The sequence below is a fragment of the Lagenorhynchus albirostris genome, chromosome X (genome assembly GCF_949774975.1).
Source record: "Lagenorhynchus albirostris chromosome X, mLagAlb1.1, whole genome shotgun sequence".
Taxonomy (NCBI): Eukaryota; Metazoa; Chordata; class Mammalia; order Artiodactyla; family Delphinidae; genus Lagenorhynchus; species Lagenorhynchus albirostris.
This window is the reverse complement of record NC_083116.1, coordinates 4,262,394-4,277,556: the sequence shown is the minus strand read 5'-3', so window position 1 is coordinate 4,277,556 and position 15,163 is coordinate 4,262,394. Positions and strand designations below refer to the sequence as shown.

Sequence of the window (15,163 nt, the reverse complement as noted above, 5' to 3'; positions counted from 1 at the left end):
GCATCGTGTCTCATCTGTTCTCCTTTCTTCTGAGCAAGTCTACCGGGGAACACTCCTGTCTCAGAGGGCTTGAAATCCCAGCTAGTTGGCCAGCGTGAGCTTCTTGGAAACTCCCAGGGAGCATGTGTAACAGTACCGAGGAAAGGTGTTGATGGAGCATGGGTGGGCTCGTGTGAGAGACACTGAGAGAAGCAGAAGCAGAAGCAGATTGGCCGGGGCTGCACCGCAGGAGGCGCTACTGACAGAGGAAGGGGAGACTAAGTACACCACAGGCAATTTCCAGCTTTTGGACAATCTTGCCCGGGGCTCTCTGGAGGGAAAAACGAGGCTCCCTGAGCCAATCTGTCCTGCACACCTTCGGCTTCCTGCATTCTTACCCAGGAAGGACTGTGCATAATTTTGCTGGCCTTTTGTAGATGTCTGTGATAAAACTCCAGCTAGAGTGTTCAAAATCAAGTGTTTATAGCAACCTGCCAGACTTCTTTGGAAAGAGTTATATATATATATATATATATATATATATATATATATATATATATATATATATATATATATATATATATATATATATATTCTTCTCCTTAGGCCCATTTTCTGAGCCTGGACTGTACTCTTGTAATCTAGACCCTTTCCCAAGAAAGCTTTGCCCTTTTTGCCATTCTGGACTAAAAAACTGTAGAAAGGGAAGAATTGCCATATGTCATTGTTCAGACAGAACCAGAAATAATGTTGACTTCAGAGCTGAACTTGGCCTCTATCAGAAGGGTTGCCTTTGTTTTCTCATTATTTAGGGGGTGGGGAAGGCATCACATGCTTTGAAATGCATTTTAATGAATGTTTATAAGGTCGTGGGGATCACATTGGTGGCTTTGTCTGCCCGATTATGAAATGGGACTCCGCCGGCACTGGTGCATGGAGATAAAGTCATTCCTTTCTAAAAGACACCAGGACACCGTCCCTCACTCCCCTTCCCCGCCCTACCACTGCCCGGACCTGTGAGGGCTGGGCCTCCTGGGGTCTAGTGTTGGTGTTGGCCCCTAACTAGCCGTGGGACCACAAGCAAATCACCACCCATTCTGTTTTCTGTAAAAAGTGAAGGTTGACGTATGTTGTCTAGCAATCCTGCTAGCGGCTACTGATTCACTTATGGTAAAAAAAAAACCAAAAAACAAATGTTCTCCCAGTGAGTGGGCAGGGTCACGTGTAGTACAAGACCTGAAGGAAGTAGGGGCTGGCTGGGAGCTGGGACCCATAGCTTGCTGTACACAGTCCACAAAGACTGGAAAACGGCACATAGGTAAAGCTGTTTAGAAGGGTCTGGAAGTTTGGTGGGGACCTGCCACCACCAACGTGATGCTGAGAGGGGAAGTCATTCCGGGGTAGCAAGCTCTCTGCTGCACTTGATCTAGAAGGGTGGCCACGGGGTTCAGTCAAGCCCAACAGCCCAGACAGGCTGACCTCGGTGGTGGCAGCAGCCTGGGTCTAGGGGCGAAGTGAACTCGTAGTAGATGTCAACACAGCCGCCTCCCCTCGGCTTCTTGAGGCTTGCCTGGGGATCCGGCCATCCAGCCAAGGTGCTTTAGGCAATCTGTTGAAAGCCCTCCCCGTGAAATCCGAAATGCAGAGCTGCAGCCTCTAGCAAAGTGGAGTCTCATTTAGTCCATGGAGAAAGCAAAGCTGGGAAGAGGCTCCTGCCTGCCCCACCGCTGAGACTGCGGCGTCAACCAGCGCCCCCCATTGCACCCCCAGGGACAGCAAGGCCAGCCTGCCCGCCGACTAGGGAGCCTCCCACAGCATTCGGGGAAGCTAGCACCAGCGGCGTCCAGCTGCAGGCTTGGCACAGCGAGGGTAGCACCTGCTCCAGCAGATGGTGTCCACCAGCAGCACGGCAGCCCCCAGCACCTCGCAGGGGCATCCTGGGGTCCGCTGTGGGGTTGAGGGCCTGAAAAGTCGGGGGCACACACTCTCACTTCAGAGGGCTGGAGACCCTTTTCCTTCGCCAATGGTTCCCAGTATTAACTTTAGCATCTGGGGGTCATGTCCCACCTTCCCCACCTCCTACCACCTTAGTCCCAACGGGATAATGGCAGACCAACAATTAAATGAAAGCCCTAGTATCTGCCAGGGAGTCCAGGCCGGTCCAACTCACAGCTCCTGCCCTCCCTCCCATCCCCCAAGCCCATCCTTCCCCCGCCTGGTCCTATGCAGACTTCACTGGCAGTAAACTCTCCTTGAGTCCAAGACATCACGAACAGCACCTTGGGCACGGCCATCGCCAGCTCAGACCCCGGCAGGGGACCCTATGTAAAGCCCACGCTGAGTCGTTCCTTACTGATCCATTTTAGACATTTCTGTTCTCAATATAATGGATTTAAGTCTTTGGGAGAACGTAGAAGAGACCAAATTTCAGCCTGAAATGCAGTGACTTCTCTGTGGCCCATGATTGATTGAATGAACGGCCAGGAAAACACGAGGCAGAGCTCGCTGGGCGCTGAGTCATCTGTGTTCATTGGTCCATGGATTCATTCAGCTTCTGTTTACTGAGCACCTGCCGTGGGCCAAATACCTAGTGAGCGCTCCTGGGTGGGAGAGTGGAGCAGATGACTGAGAGGCCTCTTCCTGTGCCTACTCGACCTCACCCCCCAACCCCTTCCTGCCTGCCCGGTGGCAGTCAGGCCTCAGATGAATCTGGTGGCGGACCTGCCCCTCAAAGTGCCCTTGGCCGGGTGGTGGACATCTCACAAGGAAAGGCAGAGAAGTAGGCACGTCCCCTCGCTAAGAGAGGGGAAGCCCTTTCTGCGGGGATGGGGCGGTCAGTGGGGGAGGATGGAGGCTGCGGGTCGGGGAACAGCCGAGTGTCGGTGGCAGGCCCTGGGGCCCTCTAGCTGAGCCGCTCGGGGCAAGCCTTGCCCATCCCAGGGTCTCAGGGTCCCTCCCTGTCTTTAAAGGCCAGGGTTGGACTCCCAGAGCACTTCCGGATCTGCCCTCTGTAATGCCAGATACTAGTTAATGAGGGTCCTCTAGGTGCCATGGAATCTGTCCCGTTTCGTGTAATAGTCCAAGCAGCATCATGAGATGAGAACTGAAATGACACTCATTTTACAAATGAAGAAACAGAACTCAAGAGATTCTGTGCGGAGGCCAATACGTAGTGGTTGCATCTGCCTCGGGACCAGGGCCCTAGGCCATCCTGCCTGCACCCGTGCTCTCAAGCTGGCAGTCCGCTGAGAGCCAGCCAGGGAGCCATAACAAACCTTGGGTTCCTGGGCCCCGGCCCGGAGGAGACTGAAGCAGTTCAACTGTGGTAGGAGAGCCTGGGAATCTGGGGGTTTCTAAGTGCATCTGATGGCTGCCAAGGCTCCAGATGTGCAGCCCTAGGGGATCTTTTGACGTTCGCTCTGCTGTAAGAGTCATGACCACTGTCGTGCTAGTAGGTGGCCCTCGCGCACGCCTTGACCCTCCAGTGAGGCAAACGTAAGGGGACGTCAGAGGATCCGCACCGGATGTCCCAGTAAGACTTCAAAGCTGGAAAGAGGTTTCTTCGTGCAAAAGTGCTTCAGGGGAAATGGATCTGGTAGAGCGCTGGCCTTTAGGCGATTTCCAAGCCCATCTCCTCCCACACATAATCCTGCGCTCCACTCCCTTCCCCTTCACTGCAGGTCATGGTCATTTACAAGACAGCCACGGATGACTGTATGAAGCCTTGAAAGTGTAGGAAATACTGCATCAGTAACTTCTTTGATTTGTTCCCAAAGGCTAGGCTTTTATAAATGGCGGGCAGTTCCCCCAGTGCAGATCACAGATCGGGGCCCTTTCCTGTTGTTTCCTATCTCCCCGACCTGAGGATACATCTGCACAGAGGCATTTCTTAATTAGATAGCTTTATGCTTTTTTGGTGGAGGAGTGTAAGTCATTCCATTAAAAACAAGCTTCTATATAAAAATACAGAGAACAGAAAGTGAGTTTCCAGTCACCCCCAAAAGACGACTACTCCAAAGAGTTGCATATACTTTCTTCCAAGGTGTTTTTGTGCACTCATAGAAATGTGTGTGTATGTGCATGCACGTGTGTGTGTGTGTGTGTGTACAGATCAATGGAACCGTGCTATAGTGACTGTTACGCAGTTGTGTTACGCTCCAAACAGTGTCTCTCAGACAGCTGCCCAAAAGAGCACGCCAGATCTACTTCGCTCCTCCAAAGCCTCTGCTTTATCTCATTTTCTCACTCACTAGAGCCTGATGCATTTAACCAAGACAGGGAAGCAACCTAAAAGTTCAACGTCTACGTCACGCTTTTCCTTTTTAAAAATCAGGTTAGCAGTAGACAGGTGGGAATTGCAAGTTTCTTAGCGATTCTCCCTTGCCCTCCAATGTCTGCATAGTTCCGCTGAAAGCTCCTTTAAGTGGGCAGAGAATATCCTTCGCGTGACTTTCTGTAGTGTTTGGTGTAGAGACAGCATAATGCTTTATTTGAACTGTAACGCAACAGTCTCAATGAAAGACAGCAACAAAACAACAAGCATCATGGTTCTAAAAATAGGCTGTATTGTATAGTTTTGACAACTCTTTCTAAGTCTTGAAACTGAGAGATCTGTTTTATCTTGCAAGTTTCCTGTTCAATAGCTTTAATGTGCCAAGCCTTTATAAACATTCCTCTGCCTCCCCGCTTCCCTCTCCCTCCCTCCCTCTCTCCCCCCTCCCTCCCTCCCTCCCTCCCTTCCTTCCCATCCCTCTTTTCTCTTCCAGCCACAGGGAACCATTAAGAGGAGGCAGGAAGGAGAAACTTTCCAGCTTTCAGGCATGGCTGAAGGAGGTTACCCTAATAAAATTAAGAGACCATGCCTTGAAGACGTCACGCTTTCGATGGGCCCCGGCGCCCATCATCCCAGCACAGCCTGTGCAGAGCTGCAGGTTCCTGCGTTACCCATGAACCCTGGCTCTGCAGCGATGGGAGCGGCTGGTCATTCATTACTTCTCGAAAATAACCCCATGAACGGCAGCGTAATGGGCTCACCGTTTGTGGCACCACCAACTGTGGAAATGGGACTGAAAGGCCCCCCTCTTTCTTACTATGACAAGAGCAACACTGCGCCTGCGGTGGACCAGGAGCTTCAAGATCTGCTGGAGGAGCTAACAAAAATTCAAGAACCTTCTCCGAGTGAGCTCGACCTTGAAAAGATCCTGGGGAGCAAGCCGGAAGAACCGCTGGTCTTAGATCACCCCCCGGCAACCCGAGGCGTGACTCCCAAGCCTGCGGTTCAGATGCCACACTTGGAGAGCCTTGGTTCCAGCAAGGACTTCGCTTCAAGTTGCAGCCAGGTCCCGGGGGTGTCGCTTCAAATCCCGCCCTCCTCTGCGGGGATCAGCTACGTCATTCCCTCCACCAGTAAGCAGATGGTCTCCCCCAGTTCTTCAACAGCACAGGCCAAGAGCCAGGTCCAGGCGCCGCTCCCTGCGGCTGCCTTGCCACCGCTCCCGGTGCCTCAGTGGCATCACGCCCACCAGCTGAAGGTGCTGGCGGCCAGCAAGCAGGGCTGTAGTACGAAGCAGCAGGGCCCCGCTCCCAGTTGGTCCGGCCTGCCTCTTCCCGGCCTCTCCCCGCCTTACCGCCCGCTGCCCTCACCACAGCCGCTGCAGCCGTTCAGCCCTCAGGGCCTCATGGTGTCCTGCATGTCATCGAGCAGCCTGCCGGCCAGCGCTCTGCAGGGCTCTCCCAATGCCTCATTGTCCAGCGTGGCGCCCAGCAGCGGCGCTGCCCTGGGGCCGGCCATGACCTATGCCCCCGAGAAGCTCCCCAGCCCCGCGCTCCAGCAGCAGCCGCAGTTCAGCCCGCAGCCCTCCATCCTTGCCAACCTGGTGTCCTCCACCATCAAACAGCCTCAAGGGCACCTGATATCCACTCTGCCCACCAGCAACCCGGGGCCCTCCACCCCCTACCGCCCAGAGCAGCGGTCCAGCCCCGGGCTGCCGCAGCAGCCCTTCACCCCGCAGTGCCCCCTGATCCGCAGTCTCACCCCCACCAGCAATCCGCTCGGCCCGCAGCCGCCGCTGCCGCCGCTGCCGCCTCCGCCAGCCAGTACCGTCCTCAAGCCCATGGCCACCAGCTCGCCCAGAACCCTGAGCCTGATCATGCAGCAGGGGCTGGCCGCCCCCAGCCCGGGAGCCCCGGAGCCTTTTCCTTTCGGCCACACCAAGCCCTTGTCACATTTCGTCTCTGAGCCGGGCCCCCCGAAGATGCCCTCGGTGCCCGCCGCGTCTCGGCAGCCTGCCCTGCTCCACTACCTGCAGCAGCCGACGCTGACGCCGGCCTCTTCTGCCGCGGCCTCGTCCACGGCCACAGCCAGCCTGCAGCCGCAGCAGCAGCCGGACGCCGCTTCGTTCCTTCTGCAGCACGTGACGCAGCAGCCGCAGCGTGTTCAGCGGTCGGTGGCCTCGGATTCCATGCCTTCTCTGCCCAGACAGGTAAGCCGGTCTCATCTCTGGTTGCGTCCCTTGCTTTTGGAAATAAGAACCACGTTTCATGGTATTGAGAGCCGCCTTTGGAGGCAGATCTAGGCTGTAGCCCTCTTTGAGAGTGGACTTCACTCTGGAAAAGTCTATCGAAGCCAACTTACTCTGCGCAGTCCGAGCGCAGTATTCATGAGGTCAAGGTTATGGTTTCAGTTCCTGTGCAGGTTGCTTAGCTTCCCTGGGAGAAAAGTTCACCCACAAGGTGCCGCCAGGGGAAGGAACCAGGGCAGACGAGTCAGAATCACACAGAACTGGGCCGTGAGGCACGTCCCCTCACCCAGGACCAGTGAAGCCTTCATAGGACGCAAGGAAATTGCTCTGAAGCATTTAAATTTTCTCCCAGCTGGCATGAGGCTGCACACCGAGCCTTCTAGAAGTGTCACAGCACACGTCTGCTGGGCAGCGGCAGCGTGCCATCCACCCCTGCACCAGGTGCTGAGGCAGGTCCTAAATGAAGCTGTCAGAGACGTGTCAGGTAGTTACTCTTACCATCCCCGTTTTACAGAGGAAGTAACTGAGGCTCAGAGTGTTGAAATGACTCGCCCAGAGTCACACAGTTAGCGAGAGGCCCAGCAGCAACCTGAAGGCAGGCGGGCTTGCTCCAGAGCCCGTGCTCTTCTCAAAATCCCCATGATGTCTCTCTCATCTCCTACAGTCTTGTCAGTCACTCAGTTCAGCTACTTCTCCCTGGGCAGTGTCTATCATAGTTCCCACTTTTCATTTGTTCTGACCCCTGCCTGTATTAGTTACCTATGGCCGCGTAACAAGTTAGCCCGTAACTACTGCTTAAAACAAGACACATACGTAACTTCACAGTTTCTGGGGGCTGGGAATCCTGGCACAGCTTAGCAGGGCCCTCTGGCCCCAGGTCTCTCACAAGGTTGCAGTCATCTTAAGGCTCAACTGGGAAGGACTGGCTTCCAGACTCACTGCTGTGGTTGTTGGCAGGAAGCAGTTCCTTGTGGGTTGTTGGACTGAGGTCTCAGTCCCTCATGAGCTGCTGGCCAGAGGCCTCCCTTGGTTCCTTGCCACGTGGACCTCTTCATAGAGCCTCTCACAACATGACAGCCAGCTTCGTCAGAGCAAGCAAGAGAGAATGTGCCAGGAAGAGAGGCAGGGGGAGTACCAGCAGGTCAGAAGTCACAGTCTGTATAACCTAGCCTGGGAAGTGACATTGCATCACGTGTGCAGTATTCTGTTCATTAGACGCGAGCATGAAGATGTGAGTACCAGCAGGGGATTGCAGGCTGGGGAGGGTACCAGAGATCCCTGGGGACCACGTCAGATGTCTCCCTGCCCCGAATACCGTCTTTCGTGCTTCCTCTTTTCCATCGCTCTCAGGCCTGCCCGAGTGCAGGCCCTCTTGATTCTTCGTCCGAACTCGTACAGTTGATGCTTAAACTGGTGGCTCCAATAAACCATCCGTTTCTCTGAGAAACACAGACCTGACCATGTTCACACTTGCTCGGAAGATTCTGGAGGCCCGTAAGCTGTGACTCCATCTACCTCCTTAGACTCGGTGTCCCTCGGGCCCCAAAGTGCTTGCAGCTCCTGGCCCACTCTGCGCCCTTGGCCTTGGCTCCCACTGTTGCCTGTGTCCGGCCTTCCCTGCCCACCTTTAGCTCTCCTGTCCCACTCTTACAGGTCCTAAGGCTCTGTCACTATCACCCCCCGCCCCCGGGAAGCTTTGCCCCAGCTGTCCTCTGCACTTCCGCCTCCCACTCTGCCTCCTTCTTCTGTAGAGAAGCCAAGGAGTAGGTGGCCGTAAAGTGCTTGTCTGGGAATGTGGCCCAAGGGAAGCTCCCAGTGGGGGCTGACCTCTTTGCTGAGGGCCCTGGATGACCATGGCCGCGGCAGTCCCCGGAGGAGAGACACCGTGTCTTTTTCATCCAGGTCTCGTGGAGTATCACCAGGCAGAGTACTCCACGCCAGGGGTCGGTCCTTCGAGGGGAGCGCCCGTGGGGGTGGCCAGGGTGAGCGGCCGGCCCTTGTCCGCAGTTCAGGAGCACTTTGGTTTGGTTTTGTTATAGGCCTGTTGCCAGCTGTTTTCGTGGACTTCTGCAGCTGGCTTGGGGGAGTACCAGCCTCAGCACTGGAGCCCTTATCCTAGCAGGAAAGAGCCTCAGCCCGGAGCCGTGTCACCGTCTAACATTGTGAGCCTTTTTGGTTTCTTTTGTGCTCAGTGGGGAACATGTGTAGCCTGACTGTGTTGCTTCGGAGCCAGACCAGCTGGCTCACAGAGAGAAGCCTTAATGATTAGGGTCGTGAGAATCACACCCGACTGATTCCCTAGGTGGGGCTGGAGAAAGTGTCCGCGAGAAAGCGCGTGCAGCCAAGCTCCCCAGGTCAGGAGGGGCTCAGGTGATCTCCGCCGACAGAGGCAAGAGGCTGGGCTCCCCGATGGGACGCTCTTGCCGCCAGGAGCTGCCTTCCCGGCCAGCACTGGCCAGTGCCCAGCGGCTGAGTGTGCTACCTGGGACTTCACCTGCCTTTTCTTGTCTTAGTCCTCAGAGGTAGGTAGGGGCTGTTATCATTCTCTTTAAAGTTGAGAAGACTGAGACACAGAGAAGTCCCCAGAGTTGCCCACAGTCACACAGCAAGTCGGGGCCAGAGCAGGGAGTCCGGCTAGAGAGCCCACACCTGTAACCCCACGCACGGGGGCCTCCAGAGCCCTCTGTTCCTGCCTTGACCTCCTAACGGTTGCCTCTTCTACAAAGTGGGTGTGGTGGTAGGTTGTTTGAGGATTAAAAGCGTCGATTCAGCGCGTCGAAAGCACTCCAAACAGAGCCTGGTGCAAAACCTGCCAACGAAAGCCTGACTCCTCGTCCTGAGTCTCCAGATCTGTTTCCTGGGGGCCAAGGTGGTTCTCAAACCTGGGGCTGTGTCAGGACGGAATATGAGCAGTGCTGTCTCCAGACCCCACGCCTGCCAGTGAGATGGACGGCAGTGGCGGGGCTCACTAGCTTCGTGGGCTCTTCTTGTCCCAGGCCCTGCCCCGCCTAGCCCACCGCAGGCCCGCTGGGCGAGGGGAACGGGCCGCCTCGGCGCTTTCACGCTGGCTCCGCCCCGCTTCCCAGCACCCTGCTCCGTGCACGGCATTCTTTTAGCCAAAGTGCACTGACGAAGCCTCCAAACGGGCACGTCAGCAGCTCCGCTGTTCCTTCCCATGGCCTTTCCGCATTCAGTTTAAGGCCTAAGAACCCAGCTCTGGTCACTTGGCCAGGAGAAGGTGGAAGAAAGGAAGAGGCGAGTGTTTGAGGCCCCCGTGGTGAGGAAGTACATGCTTCTTGCTCCCAGCAGGGAGAACTTGCTGTGTTTTACTGATGGCCAAGCTGAGCCTCGGGAAGCACTCGTTACCCCCTGGACGGCGTTGACTAGCTCGTCGCACCTCCGTGGACGGTAGCGGTTACCACGGAAGGACTGGGCATTCATCTTAAACCAGAAATGCCAAGTCCAGCTGCCGCAAGGAGCTCATTCTTATGTTCAGACTAGCCTTTCTCAGCTTGGGGGATTTCACTTTACCAGTTACGTGAGTGATCCAATTTCAGTGACCCGCTTGCTTGCCCTGAAGGTAAGAGGTAAATGCCATCTGGCATCAGGGCAGCAGTTCAGCATGGCAGGGGCGCTGGAGGCAGACAGACTGGGGTTCAAGTCCGGACACCAACTCTAAGTGGGCATTGTGCCAGGAGCAGTGTCACTTAAGCCCCCTGAGCCTTAGCTGTACCTGGGGAGAGGGATGGGCCCCATCGCGTAGGGCCTTGAAAGACAGGAGATGCTGAACCGATACCGCTCAGACCCCTGCCCGGCCCACACTCTGCACCCAGGCACGGCAGGCGTGGGCTCCCGGACTTGGATCTGGAAGCCCTGGGGTCAGACGCGTTTCCAAATTCAGAACTTTGGGGACTTTAGAAAAGTAATATGGTGCATATAGCAAATATGACACAACCCTCCGGTGGAATCTGGGGCACATTTTATTATTTTTGCAGAGAAATATGAATATTTAACGAAGCCCAGGTCAAGTTTTGTTCCCAAATAAATTTTGGCACCGAATTTACAGAACTAAAATAGGTTTGCAGAGCTTTGGGGCTTGAAGTTACAGATAAGGGAGGTGGACCTAGAATTATTAAGGAAGGGACTATGGAGTTGTGACACCCAGCCCTGGTGTGGTGACTTCCAAGGCCCCCACATCTCCTCACTGTATTCCCCACCCTACTCCCAAGGCTGCGTGACTCCTCTCTGTTTTTAATCGAAGCGAGGCAAAATGAATTTTGTTTCCATAATGGAATGCCCCCTTCTCGCTGAAAACCATTGAGGATACCGTAGGGTGTTGTGAACATCACGGTTAGGCCTTCAATTGGACTATCAGCCACTGGCTGAGGAGCTGACATTTACTCAAAGACAGAAACAGTTCTGTCCAGGAGATGAGACCTGTGCTCTGGAAGAGTCGGGGAAGCAAGAGGTAGCAAGGGCGCCCTGGGTGCACGTGCGACTACAGAGCTGGGAGTGTAGCATGGCGGGGAGGAGGGACGAGGATGGTGGCCAGTTGGAATAAGAACAAAAAAGCCTGAAATCTGATCCTTGAGGCAGGCTGGGGTGGGGGGGTGGGCAGCTGCAGAGAAATAGACCAGAGGCGCGTGATATGGTTTGGAGAGACTTTGAGAGGGGCGAGAGCGCGGACCTGAGCCTGCCTCTGGGAAGGCTGGACGAGCCCTCGCCTGCGTCTGCCCCGTCTTCCGCCTTGAATGCCAGCCGCCCGTCTCCCATGCTTAGGCAGCAGTGAGCACCCAGCAATGGCGGAGGCGCGGGCTCATTAGGAGAGCTTGCCATCCACCCTCCTGGAGGGCTGGGCCTAGGAGGGGGATCTGGGCACCTCGGCCTGAAGTGGGACCGTGAGGAAGCCCGCTTGTCACCCTCACCCGTGGGTGCCTCTTGTCCCTGGGAACTGAGCCTCTGAAGCGCAGCACCCCCGGCACCCAGGGCCTGGAGGGAGACAGCACAGAGCCAGGGACAGCGGGGCATTGGCCCTTGCTTCCTGGCAGGGTGCGGGCCCCGGGACTGGGCTTGAGGCTTGGATCGCTGAGGTCCAAATCCCGGCTCTGCCGCTGTTTCATCTGGCGCGCTCCTTCCTCTCTCCGTGCCTCAGTCTCTCCATCTGCAAAATGAAGACACTTGTATACCTATCAAATGGGGCTGCTGAGAGGATTCAACGAGGTGAGGTAAACGTGCCTGGCCCAGGGCCTGGCACACAATCCCGCTCCACCGATGTTAGCTCTACTGTCTCGAGAAAGCTCTTGAAACTCGGCACTCAGTGGAATGCGTTTAGACCGCCAGGCTCCTCTCCGGCTCCCAGTGTTGGTGGCTCGCAGAGGAGGGGCGGGGAAGTGCGCTCCAGCCGTGGGGTGTCAGGGAGGCCAAGTGGCGGACACAGACTGGTGACCCCCGAAAGGAGCAGAGCAGCCAGGCCCGGCTGCAGCTTCCCGAGCACCCTGGCCAGTGGGGAGGGGACGGTGCTGGCCATTGTCCCTCCAAGCACAGGCGGCAGAGGGAGCCACGCAGGGGGCTGCACCATCCCGCGTGTGTGCTGAGTAACACATTCTGCCTGCATTCAGCTGGGCCCCAATCCCGCCGCTTGCAACAGGCCGAGGGCTGCCTGGGTTTCTAGATCCAGAGGGACTGCTGCTGATGGGCGGAGAGAAAGAATGAAGGGCAAGTGAGGGCCAGCCTTGCCAGCCACCCGGCGCCAACGCCGCCAGGAGCACTGGTTCATCGTGGTCGCTTGGTTTGGACTTCCGAGGTTGGACTCGACTGCTCGGTAGGGCAGAACCGTGAATTACTGCTGTCTCGATTAACACTGCAAATTAAAATCTTTCCCTTCACACCGTGAGCTCCCATTGAAAACCAAAATGATAAAACCAGGTTAGTTAGACCGAGAGAATTTCCTAATCTTGTCAAAGTTATGCCGGCTCCATTTTCCACTGGAGGAAGAGAGTCAGGAGAAATGGCAGCGTGAGTCTGCTCCTAGCCTCAACATCGTTCATGACCCTTTAAAAGCGAGTGACCACTATCTTGCCAGATGTACCGCACATTGTCAAGGAAGGGCCTGTGACCTCGGACTTGAAAGTCCTTTCACCAGCTTCCCTTAATTCTTCTGCTGTTTTGAGGCTAAGAGGCAGGGCAGGGCGGCACTGCTCCCCGTGTAATGAGGAAAGTTTCTTCGCCTTTGTCTTTTACAAATCCTGGTGAGAAGCACCACAGATTTCATTTCAAAGGTTAGTACTGCTGAAGTGCAAGAGCAGAGGCCTCTGGGGGAAGCTCTGGGCTGAACTAAGGAAGAAGCGGGGCAGGAAAGTCAGATTTCAAAGAGTCCATGTGTCTGAGCTCCAGCCTCGCCTTGCACACGTCTTCTCTACCAGACATGAGGACATTTTCCTGAATAAGCATCTTTATTTTGTTTTTATATTATTATTATTTTTAAAATTTATTTATTCATTTTTGGCTGTGTTGGGTCGTAGTTGCGGCACGCGGGCTTCTCTCTAGTCGTGGCGCTCAGGCTCAGTAGTTGTGGCGCGTGGGTTTAGTTGCCCTGCGGCACGTGGGATCCCCAACCAGGGATCAAACCGGTGTCCCCTGCATTGCAAGATGGATTCTCAGCCACTGGGCCACCAAGGAAGTCCCTAATCATCTTTATTTTGTATTTAAGCATGATTGTACATACAAGCTTAGTTTTTCCTTTCTTTTTTTAAATTGGGCAGCAAAGAACTATTTAATTTGGTGAAACATTTTTTAGCTGCTTTGGGAGGAAATATAATTAGACAAAGTTTACAATAAGTCCCCTACATACTAACCCCCAAGTTGTGAGCTTTCAAAGATGCGCACATGCCCCTGTATGCCAGCTGTTGTACTGTACTACAGTACTGTTCAGCGTACTCTACTGTAAGATTAAAAATGTTTTCTTGGGACTTGCCTGGTGGCACAGTGGTTAAGAATCCGCTTGCCAGGACTTCCCCGGTGGTTCAGTGGTTAAGAATCCGCCTGCCAATGCGGGGGACATGGGTTTGAGCCCTGGTCCAGGAAGATCCCACATGCCATGGAGCAACTAAGCCCGCGTGCCACAACTACCGAGCCTGCGCTCTAGAGCCCACAAACCACAACTACTGAGCCTGCGCCCTAGAGCCCATGCTCTGCACAAGAGAAGCCACTGCAATGAGAAGCCTGCGCATCTCAATGAAGAGTAGCCCCTGCTCGCCACAACTAGAAAAAGCTCGCATGCAGCAACGAAGACTCAATGCAGCCAAAAATAATTAATTAATTATTTTTTTAAAAAATCTGCCTGCCAATGCAGGCGACACAGGTTCAATCCCTGGTCCGAGAAGATCCCACATGCCACTGGGCAACTAAGCTCGTGCACCACAACTACTGAGCCTGCGCTCTAGAGCCCGCGAGCCACAACTACTGAAGCCCGTGCGCCTAGAGCCCGTGCTCTGCAACAAGAGAAGCCACCACGATGAGAAGCCCGCGCACTGCGACGAAGAGTAGCCCCCGCTCGCTGCAACTAAAGAAAGCCCGCGCACAGCAGTGAAGACCCAATGCAGCCAAAAATAAATAAATCAATGAATTTTTTTAAAAAAATTCTTTATTTTTTGTCTTTGTTCATTTTTTCTGTATTATTTGTGTGAAAAATACTATAAACCTATTACAGTACAGTACTATATAGCCAATTGTGTTAGTTGGGTACCTAGGCTAACTTTGTTCGATCTCAAGCAAATTGGACTTACGAATGCACTCTCAGAACAGAACTCATTCATATGTAGGGGACTTACTGTAATATACATTTTGATAATTTAGAGACCGACATCTCTGTGTTGAATAAGTTTTGTTTTAACCACTCTGAATTGCCAGGAAATGAAAGTCTGTTTGGCAAAACGCAGGCTCAGAACTTGGTACTAATGCTACCAAGAATCAGATTTTTTTTTCGGTTTCTTTTTTGGTTTCTAAGTACCATTAATGATCCTCCACCTCAAAGCTATGTCCCTTTTTCAAAAAGTGGAAATTTTAAATGAGCTGCCCATCAAATGCTAACTTTCTAAACACCAAACTTTTTCTGTGTCGGAGGCTGAGGAATAAGTGAGACGTCGCATTGCAATGAGGCAGCGTTACTTTTTGCCCCTGGAGTAACGATCCATCACTTAGTAAGGTCAACACCAAAATTAACGTGGATGCACAAAGCCCCCCAGTTCAGATGCCTCCTTAATGGCGATCCCTAGCCTTAATTTTTAATTGTTTGACAATTGACCCATGAAAGCTGGAAAGGCAGCCATTTTCAGAAACCTCCCGTGAAGTTTTTGTTTGGTTTTTCGTTTGTTCCTTTTGTCTTTACATATCTGAAAAGGAACACTAAACTTTGCTGAAGTTGGGGTGCCCAAAAATGAGATTTTTAAAAATGAAGTATGTAAATTATTTTATACTAAGTTCATTGAAACCGGCTGCATATTTGTCACTGTAAAGCAAGGAAAGGAATCTGATTTCAGTTTTCAAAGAGTCTGAAGAGGACAGAAATAAATCATTGTGTTATGTTCCTTTAAACTGTAACTGCTTATGAATATCTACAAACCCAAAATGTAGACTACCTCAAGGAGAGCCCGTCCACTTCCACA

The 15,163-nt window shown here is 53.7% G+C and overlaps 1 protein-coding gene across 10 annotated transcripts in view; it reads left to right on the top strand.

The window, feature by feature from the left end:
* Positions 1-15,163, top strand: part of MAMLD1 (mastermind like domain containing 1) — a 117,068-nt gene that overhangs the window by 71,799 nt on the left and 30,106 nt on the right. For 3 of the 10 annotated variants that reach the window (XM_060138085.1, XM_060138087.1, XM_060138091.1), the window contains exons 3-4: positions 4,746-6,461; positions 8,540-8,662. In XM_060138085.1, coding sequence (XP_059994068.1) covers positions 4,746-6,461; positions 8,540-8,662 — 1,839 coding nt within the window. The remainder of the gene's footprint in view (positions 1-4,745; positions 6,462-8,539; positions 8,663-15,163) is intronic. The other 7 variants (XM_060138089.1, XM_060138088.1, XM_060138094.1 and 4 more) reach the window with 3 other exon arrangements.